The 10,472-nt window shown below is 35.2% G+C and overlaps 1 protein-coding gene across 1 annotated transcript; it reads left to right on the top strand.

Annotated features, from left to right (window-relative positions):
- The first annotated feature begins 6,476 nt into the window (after nt 1-6,476).
- Nucleotides 6,477-9,675, top strand: LOC107423950 (uncharacterized). Its single transcript, XM_016033608.4, has 6 exons — nt 6,477-6,828; nt 6,932-7,118; nt 7,237-7,426; nt 7,563-7,766; nt 8,116-8,415; nt 8,513-9,675. Exons 1-6 carry the CDS (start codon nt 6,550-6,552, stop codon nt 9,516-9,518), a joined length of 2,166 nt encoding a protein of 721 aa, XP_015889094.4. The 5' UTR covers nt 6,477-6,549; the 3' UTR covers nt 9,519-9,675.
- Nucleotides 9,676-10,472: the final 797 nt, after the last annotated feature.

Genomic DNA, 10,472 nt, shown 5'->3' with positions numbered 1-10,472 from the left:
CAAACAAATGAAGAATCTCCATTAATCCCACTGCCTAATCCAACATGTTAATTACTCACCTTGACCCTCTTTTTTTATTTTTTTCCCCCCCTCTAATCATCATTATGCGAACACCTCTTTATGTATTCCTTTTTAATCAAGGCTAGTACATTTATTGGTTAATTAATTTTTTCACTCTTTGATTACCTTTTCATATCACCTCCTAAAACTTGTCATGATTTTAACCCCCTTTTTTTTATTTTAACTTTAAAGTGCTTTCTTAATTAGCAAAACCCTAATCATATACCAAACCAGCAGCTAATCAGATTACATAATGCTATGCTAATCAAATTTACAGGCAATGACATACCGTTTGATTTGGTCAAGCTTTGTTTGACCATTAGGCAACAGCTATGCGGTGGTAGGGACCAGTGAATAGACGACACGTGCAAAAGGGCGGTCGACAGTGCCAGAAGTAACATCTCGTTCCTTGAAGTTGTGAGTGATTCATCATGTTTTCGTATCCTCAAGTTGAAAGAGGAATGCTTTTAATACCCTGTAGTTAATTACTAATCATTTTTTTTAATTATTATTTTTCTTTAACGTTACTGCCCAAAACCACCCATTACCACAGTTTGTGCTTATTAAATTAAGATTAAAAAAAAATAAAAATTGTTCAACAAAATCCTCTTTCCAAATTATGAATCTCATTTCCTCCTCCACTTTCAGACAACTCTATCTTTTTCTCTCTTTACATGTCTTAACTTTATTTAATCAGATGATTCATATATATATATATATATATATGCATTGGTATTGCTTTTTTAGCAAAATCTTGGATTAAAAGTTTTAATGATATTTAGTAGCTGTCTGTCTGCTTTATTTTTCCAAATGAGAACAACTTTCTATCTTGAGATAACCAATGAGATCCAAAGAAATTGATAAAACTTAAATTAAGTAAGTTATCACTTTGGCATCGAACATTTTGCTTTAAAAAGGTCTTGTTTGTGATAATACAAGGGAGGACAACCTTTAACTAAAAAAGATCAGATTAAGATAGCCTGACTAATTATTAGTGTCCGGGAATCTAGAGGCCCTATACATATAGGCTTGGTAGATTAGGGTCTTTGAAGGACCTTCTCTTCTCCGAAAACTAATGAATACTACTTTATGGTCCAAATCCATAATGCCAACTTCTACCCACAAACAATAAATATTTATGATATAATGCAAATCAATCATATATATATTTTTTTTTAAAAAAAAGCAAAAATAAAGATCTGTCCTTCACAGAATCACAGCCATTTATGACTCCTTTGGATTTGTGCTCTGCTGAGAGATTCAATGGTCCTGCAATGTCAAAACCGGTCAGGAAACTACCAGTAGAAAACAAAAAACAATAAAAGAAAATTATTACTTGCATCTTTATATATATATATATATGTATATCTCTCTCTCTCTCTCTATATATATATATACGCAAATTGCTAAAGAAATTTGTTGGTAATATAAGTAACAAGCTGGGTTCAAGTAACATGGGAATTCCATTGACTTGGTCTGCTGCAGAATCTGAACCAGTGGGTGAAGGCTTGCTTTTGGATGATTGATCTAATACTAGTTCGTACTTGTACCATGCCTCTGTGTGTTTCTCCCTCTTTTGAAAATACCTATTCCTTTTGCAATTCAATTCTTCTTTATTTATTTATTTATTTATTTGTTTGTTTGTTTTCTACTCACCCCTTTAGTAGATAAGTTGCTCACTCTTGTCTAATAAACAATTTTTGGCATAACTGTTTATGTCTTGGCCAAAAAATAATGGAATTTAGCTTGGGAAACGTAGGATTTATATATATTTTCAAACTGAAAGAACAGAAGGTTTTCAGGTCAAAGTCAAGTCCTATGGTTGTCACTAATCAATTTAGGTAGCTTTGGTGTCCACTGAAGATATTATTTTTTTTTGGGTTTGGACTTGGTCAAAAACCCAAATTGCTTTTAATGGCCATGCTTTTGGATCCATTTGAAACCAATGGACAATTGACCAGGATACGTCATGCATGAGAAGATTTTGCTGATCAAACTCGAAAAGGACGACAACAAAGTTGAGTTTTTTATTAATTAATGATTTTACAATAATTTAAAACCAGCAGATTAGCGAGAAGTAGCATATGCTAAATTCAAAGCAAAGCAGTGCTGTCACATGATCACTGGCCTTGACAGACTCCAACTATGACACTTTGAGAATTTGGTTATATTTTTCAAAAAAAAAAAAAAACATGGAAATTTTATTAGAAACAGCTATATTAACAATTAAGATTAAAATCTTTGTACTGATGAGGTGTTGTTCAGTAACAATCGTGTCTGTATCTGATTCTACTTACTTTATTTTATTTTGTTTCAATTTATTCTTTCAACTCAAAAAAGCAACAAGATAGCCCATTTTGTTATAGGAGTGGGTCCCATTCTAGGGATTGAAACTTCATCAAAGTATTTTCTCCCAAAAAAAATAAAAAAATAAAAAATCCTTCAAAAGATGTAAATTTTCCAGGAAATTAATTGTCTATGTAATATACATACGCATATATAAAAAATAGTCCTTGTGAACAGTAAAATCCCAGTTGGGTCACTACACAATTCTTCAAACACGACCAATAGGCTGCCTTTTGGGTTCAACCGTGGACACATAGTTTTCCTGACAATGAATGATATAGGAAGAGAATTATAAGTTATGTTGCTGTACGTTCACCATTTTTGAGAGGCGTCTCTACGACCACTTAGACCTTTCTTTCACTCTGGGTTTCAGTATAACTCCATTTCCCACATGTTCCAGTTGCTTTATATGCAGGCCAGTGGCGTCCAATGATCTACCCATTTATCCATTTTTGACCTTTCTCCATGCTACTTATATCTATAGCTAGTGGTTCATTCCCTTCTGTGCAGCAAATGTACTCTGGAAAATATACATATAACTGTTGCAAATCTTCAACTTTTGAAAAGTGACATAAGAGGAATTAGTCTCAAATGTATATGCGTGGTTCTCACCTTCTAGCATGTCAGTCTATGCTTTATAGGCATTGATGATCCTTTGGCCCACTTGATGGAGGAGCTTCCCTTGAATGAATAAAGATTTGATATTTCCCCTTCTACACCATCTGCTTAGAGTTTGAGGAAAACGATTTTCCAAATTTTCACTTTTATTTTTTTTCTTGCGGTTAAGAGTTCATGTTTTACATGACGCTGATAATACATTTGACTTTCTAACAACAAAAGTAATGCAGGAAATGGATGACCGACCTTGTCGGACCATCTCCATTGAGAAAGATCCCACATTCCCACATTTTGGCCCTCCAATGTCGCAGGTCCAGTAACTCCAACATTCCTTGCTTCGAAATGCACACCAATATTCTGGAATTGGTTAAAATATGATTAGTATAAGGAAGAAAATACAAGATTGGCAATAAAAATTATAACCTCATGATTGAAGCGTGGGATCAATCTGACTTGGAGAGCAACTAGCAGTGCTCAACCAGGCAATCTTGTTTAATGCCAGCTGTCAGGGGCACCTTGCTGCTGCTATAGTTCAATTTTGGATTTTTCATACTCCCATAAGCAGTCCATGTCAATATATTTAGCACATGCTTCATGATTGATAGCATAAACTATGATTTACATGTGAAAATAAAAACATTGGCCTGTAATGCCACACAACATGTACCAGATAATTGACCATTGATGAAAACTTGCAAAGCATGGCCTGCAGATGAAACATTGAGGACAATAAGCAGTCCATTCTTTAAGAATTCTTCTTCTTCCCTTATATCGACACTATTGAAATAAGCACACTAGTCACAAGTGACCAGATTATAAACAATAGTTAAAGCACCATGATCGGTGCTAAGTTGTGCACTCATTCTATAATGTACCACAAATAGTCTTGAGGTATCTCGAGTGACATTTAATTGTTCCAATAATCCATCTGCTTCAAATAAATATTATCATCCCTGAAGGCAACTCCTTCAGTGTATGATTGCCAGGAGAAATTGTTCACCAACCTCATCTTCACAGTGCTCGAGGGACCAACAACCTGGAGAAAATTAAAAGTTAGGGAGAAGTAGGGATTACTGATTCAAAAACTCACTTAGTCAATGATCATATATCAGAATTTTTATCTATCATATTGTAGTCGTTTGCTTTAACCTTTAAATACAAGGTTCATATTTTACAGAAGGTTTTAACATAAAGCTGTACTCTCCATTGATAATGATGGTGGCAGAGAGGCTTTTTCTCTCCCTTGCAGTGTTGAAACTTTCATTATGGCAGGCAGGAAGAATGCTGATGGACCAAGGAGGCAGGCCATATTGCCTATTTCTGAAGGGCACGTTAACAGCATGTTCTTGGTAATAGTTTGCCAAGAATGCTGCACAAACCCCATAAATGCAAATTATTCAAAACATGAGCTTTGCAATTTAAAGATCAAAATGAAAGGGAAATTCAAGTTGTTAGATAAGAATAAATGGAACTCATAAAATTCCCAACTGTTTTATTACAGAAGTTTAATCTCAATTAGCAAGCTGCATAAGAGGATACCTTTTGATACTTCCCGAGTGAGGTCAATGTGGCATTTGCAAAGACTAAAGCGTCAAATAGCCTTATGCTTTTATGCAACTCCTTCAAATGGCTACATTTTGGTTCTTTTGGTAGTCCTAATTGGTATTTAAAATGAATATATAAATAAAAGATCATTTATAAACATTCATCTCCACAATAGAACATCCTAAAACATACAAAAAATAGCCAATTATTATGTTCATGACACAATTATGTCATTCTTATTTAGCAGTCATTGTTTCTAATGAAGATAAATGATTTGAATATTCAAACAGATAAGAAACTTCCCATAGACTTGCCAACAGTCCGAAGGAACTTTAACAAAAATGTTTAAGATTCATCTTTGCACTTGAGATGTAATAAATAATGGACCGTGGATATACATTGACCATATGAATGGTGACAGTCCAAGCTTCCTACAATCTCTGTCTCTCATTGTAAGGTCAATTCGAGTAATAGTTGATGGTGAGTGGTTGGTGTTTGTGCTTTGAATTCCATTTCCATCATAAAATCATATCCAAGTAAGTGCAACCGGGTCTAATATGGCATCATTTTCCCACTTTGTTTTGATCACTTCTGATGTTATAAGCAATGTATAATATTAAGAGAGAAGCAGATAGAATTTCAAGAAATAGACACAGTCATTCCTGAGGGCCTACCGTATTTATCAATCGGGGCATCATAGTCATAGCTAGTCGTGATAAAAGGACCACCGGCTGCCCTACCAAAATTGCTGCCTCCATAATGATACTTTGAAAGCATCAAACAAAGAAAAATGAAAGGCTAGGAAGTACATTGCCCATGAATATAAACACACACACACACACACACATATATACATATATATATATATAAAATACATTAAATCAGTTTCTTTCTTACCATATAATAATTTACATGAGCACCATTTTTTCTATATGAACCTTGTCACTGCATGTGCCTAGTCTTCCACCAGCCTATATGGAACTGGTCCACCAAATGCCAGTGGCATGGGGTGTACAGATTGAAAACTAATGAATACGAAGGAAAAAGTTAGACAAATCATTTTGCTTGATCAGTGATTTTTATGTGACTTACCAGCCAGTCCAGTCCTTTATCTGCCAATACTGACAATGGAGATCAACTTGAAACTAAGAGGATAACTATTCTTAGCCTTGTACTAATTAAAAGTCCATTGGATTTTTGTTAATAAAAATGCTAGAAATAAACTGTCAAGAAGAGCTTCTTACTAATGAATGCGGAGCATCTCCTTGCTTGCGCATGACCCATGGGACTTGGGTGTTAAGACCCACAGCCATTTTTGCTGACCACTTTGTATAGGCTTTGCCAGGATCTTCAAGGTGGAATTCCACTAGTTGATATTCATTCTCTGTTTGACAAAGCAATTGAAAAAATTGATTTGGAAAGATTGTTAATATCGATCCGAAAAAGATGCTTAAAAGAAAGTCATTTCCAAATTGTGTTAGAATTATGTGGCCTCCTTGAGGTTGAAACAGTTTTTCTGCCTTCATCATATTGACAATCTTTTCTGTAAACTTTGCCATAGCCTCCTTCCATAGTTCCATTTGATGTAGTTATTGCATGGTGGAAAAATTCAATACATTTGAAAGAACGAAACTTCAATATTCAAAAATGCAAGCATTACAAGTATTATACCTTGAAAGGCCCATTGTCTGTTCTAAAGTCAATCTCAGAAACATACTTGAGCCAAATAGGAATTCCCTGATTGGTTTGAAAGCAGGGTAAATTATTATAAGTTGAATATATTAAAACTGAGACTAACAAATACAATACATAATACTATGAAGTATTTCGGGATTATCAATAAATAAATAACTCTCCTTTAAAATAAATAAATTTAAGTCCATATACTTCAACCCAACTAAAATGAAGCCCAAACTCAAAACCCGTTTGCAGATCCAATGGGTTTCAACCCAGGCCCCAACCCTAAGATTTGCTTAAAAAATGCTGCAATTTGGCGCGAAATCCCCTATTGCCATCGGCTCCGGTTCTCGGTCACCGTCACCGACCATGACGATATTGCCAGAAATAACCGATCTCTTCGCAAGACTCGCTTCCCACTCCAACGACTCGTCGGCGTGTCACCATAATCTCATACAAGAAGGTGAAGAAGCTCTGGACCGCTCGATTTCAAAGCTGAACCAGTCTCTGAACCTCAGCGATAATTCTAGGGTTGGGGTTTTGGATACCGTCCTTTCTCTCATGTGCTTCAAAGCACCAGAGGTTGGGTCTTTCAAACTTGGGCTTTTTGGGCCACCAAACTTTTTCTTTAATAAAAAGGTTCTGACTTGGTACAATTTGCAATGTTTAAATTTCTTTTTTTTAGGTTTTTGATTCAGAGATTCAGTATTTAGTGGAAACAATCGTCACTGTTTTGTCATCTTCGATTAGCTGCAAAGTTCTGCGATTTCCGAAAGACGAGGTTTTGATGATCGGTAGTCCCATTTCTCGTCGCAACTGTGCGGATTTGCTTGAAGCGTGCTCTGGTGTTCTTGGAAAATTGGAAGAGCATGGTGGGTTTTTCCTTTTTCTGTATTCATCTATTTATTTATTTTTTCATGGAACTTCTTATCTTACTTATATTTATGAAATTAATACAAACATTACATTTTTTTTTTCTCAATTTTGCAGGGCCACTTTATAATTCTATATTATGTGCTGTTGTAAAAGCTGCAAATTCTTCAACTTGCTATCGATATGTAGATTCTGCAAGACCTACTTTTGATGTTAAAGCCATAAATGCAAGAAGCAAAGCATTTTCAAAGCTGCTTGGTGTTTTACCAAAAGGAATCTCCAATGATAAAAACAATATACCATTCAGGTTTTTTCTTTCGTTTTTATTATTTTTTATTTTGTGCTTTCTGATTAAGAAAGATTTTTATTAACATTTTCGGTGAGAGCTTATTCCATGTTGTGTTCTTGAGTTTAAACTGGATTTGTTTGGGCCACTTTTGCAGATTGCTGTTGTGGTACCTTGACCCTCTGATTCTAAAGCACGATATTTCGAACATTTTACAAGAATCCAGGGAGAGACCTTTCCTTTGTGTGAGTGAGGAGTTTCATGAGAGGATGGATTGGCGTTCTATCATTACATGCTTGGTACTTTCTCCCATTATGTTTATTGAGACCAGAGCTTTGTTACACAGATGGTTTCTGGTGACGTGAGTTCATGTCCTATCACATGAGTTGTAATTATTTTTATTCTTTTATCATGCTTGAACGAACTGAACTTTTAAGTTGATTTACTTTACAATACATGCTTATTTTCTCTTGTTTATCCCCATAAAATTTTCTATTATAAGTTTGATTTTTTTTTTTTTTTTTACACTCTTTTCTTAAGGCTGGGAACAAATGGTGCATTTATTGTTAGCTAAGTCATATGTATTTTGATGACTTCTCATCCAGTATACGATTTACTTTCTTATAAACATTGTATTTAGTTTTGAACTTATATTTACAGATCAAACAAGCATATGCTGTCCGTTAATCTAATTAAATTGTGTGACACAGGGGCCTAGTTACTGTTCTAGAACTTCTAATTGTGCTAGCCTCGGTGATTCTAGATGTAGTTTCCAGACCAACTTGGTGGAACATATCACTGGAATTGGGAGCAAAGCTGCTATTCTCTGATGCTTACTTTCCCTACAACCACCACTTACTACGGATTTTGGCTGGATCCCTCTCCGTTGATAGTCTGCTACAATTAGTTCATGTCACAAGTGAACCGTTTTCTTGCACAAGGAAACAAAGTGGTTCTACCATTAAGCAACCAGCAAGTCAGGTTGCTACAATAGATCACAAATCTGTCTGGTACGTTCTTACCCCATGAATCCATATGAAAACTGATGGCATTTACCCCCATCTCTATCCTACAACCCAAGGCTTATATTCAAATGTTGCATAGCAGGGCTCTGGCAATCAACTTCCCAAACTGGTTCTACTTTGCTTCTGCTTTGCTCTTCTCTGAGAAATGTTTTCAACATATTAATCATTCAGAATGTACCTTGGGGGCATCTCGAGTAGGACTAACGCATAATAAAGAACCGCATCCTTCCATTGCTGCAGCAAGGTATATTGCCTGGATTCTAAGCCCTGTTAGTAAGTATCGTCAGGATTTACTGGCTGATTGTTTGGTTAAGATATCAGAGTCTTGGGCTTCTAAACAGTTTGACTTGGGTGCATATGAGAAGAAAACAGCTAGCAACCGCAAGGTACTCAAGAAGCTCAAATTTAGCAACGAGGAGTACAATACTTCTTGGAGGGACTGTGGTTGTCAAACTGTTGCACTCTTGATCAAGGAATTCAAAAATATAGACATGGTGTACTGGAAAGGAACTGCAAAAAGTTACGACTCATGTGACACTGAAGCATTCTGTAATCTTGTTCAGCAGCAAAATTCATTACTCAGGAGAGTACCATTAGGCATTCTACTTGGATACCTCAATCAAATGGATGAAGATGGATGCGAGTTGCTGCTGCATTATGCCACCTGTGGGAGAATAATACAATTAACGGACACTAAAACTAGTAGTTCTGACAATGTGAAATGTAGCCACGAACTATGGAAAAATGCAACGTGGACAGATGAATGTAATGAAAATGAGGCTGTAGCGGGTGCCTGTCTTGTCTTCAGTTTAACTGATATGGTAGAAAGTATGTGTGCCTCATTGTTTGAGACTGAAGAAGCTGGAGAAGATTACATTTGCCTGGTGAAAAGGAGGACCGGCGGATACTTGACAAAGTGTATCAAGAGGCAGATCCAACTGAATTTTGATGAAGATGGAAATTTGTTAGTGATGGATCTCTGCCGAAGATTGAACCGGTGGAGGCTCCAAGGAAAAGAAGTTCTGGAGATCCAGAAAGATCTAGACGATGTAATTAGTCTCTTGGGTCACAAAATTTCTTGTCTATGAGAGATATTTGGTTAAGAAGATTTGCCTACCTTTGTCGGCTCTGGCTGGCTGTTTTCTGTCAGTATTGTGGAGAAAGTTTGTGTTACACGTATTTGATTTTGTTAGGTTGTGAATATTTATATGAGAAAGAGCCATAGAAAAACAATTCATTCTCTTCTCTCTTTTTGTTTGCATTATAAAGATTGCTAATACAGCATGCCGTCACCAAGGGCAATAGAATTCATTGATTAAAATTGTCATTCAAAAATATAAATATATCATCAAAAAAAATTTATATATATATATATATATATAAGCAACTTACACTACCAAATATTCAGTTCTGTTGGAACGAAATATAGTAAGGAATGAAGCAAATCAAAACTCCTCCTCTTTCTACTTCCTCTCTCTATTTTTTTCCTTTCCACTCCCTACATTCATTCTCTCCTTGCATCTTCTCTTTACACTTTTTCTCTACTCTTATCTTTTCTATAGTTTCTCTTCATTTTTCTCTATCTATTTTCTCCTTCTTACTCTTCTTAATTTATCTCTCTACGACACTTCTCTAAATTATCTCTGAACTTTTTATCTCCAACTTCCTTTCTACATTTTCATCTACCCTGTTCTCTAATTTCTCTACTTTGTCATCCTATTTACTCTAGTCATTTCCATTTGGCTACATTGTCACAAAGTACACCATTTGTTCCATATTAAAGTCCATTGTCCTTCCTGATAAATGCGTAATTTTGTAAAAATCCATTGTCCTTCCTGATAAACTTGATCTTTTCTTTTATAATGCTCAAGTCTTTCATATTAAAGTCTTTTATCCATCCATTAATGTCCTTGATTACAACAATAAACTTTTTTTTTTTTTTGAAATATACAATAACATTAAACTATATCTTGTCTTTTATATTGCTTTAAGTCTTCTAAGAATTCACCAAACCAAAAAAAAAAAAAGAAAAGAAAAGAAAA

The sequence above is a fragment of the Ziziphus jujuba genome, chromosome 7 (genome assembly GCF_031755915.1).
Source record: "Ziziphus jujuba cultivar Dongzao chromosome 7, ASM3175591v1".
In the NCBI taxonomy this organism is placed as follows: Eukaryota; Viridiplantae; Streptophyta; class Magnoliopsida; order Rosales; family Rhamnaceae; genus Ziziphus; species Ziziphus jujuba.
The sequence above is the reverse complement of the archived record's forward strand: the minus strand, read 5'-3'. Positions and strand labels throughout refer to the sequence as shown.

Excerpts from the sequence above, each read along its gene's own strand:
- LOC107423950 (XM_016033608.4), top strand. The coding sequence starts at position 6,550 with ATGCTGCAATTTGGCGCGAAATCCCCTATTGCCATCGGCTCCGGTTCT. Across the intron at positions 7,119-7,236 it reads TGGAAAATTGGAAGAGCATG|GGCCACTTTATAATTCTATA; the intron begins GTGGGTTTTTCC and ends TCAATTTTGCAG. Across the intron at positions 7,427-7,562 it reads AAAAACAATATACCATTCAG|ATTGCTGTTGTGGTACCTTG; the intron begins GTTTTTTCTTTC and ends CCACTTTTGCAG.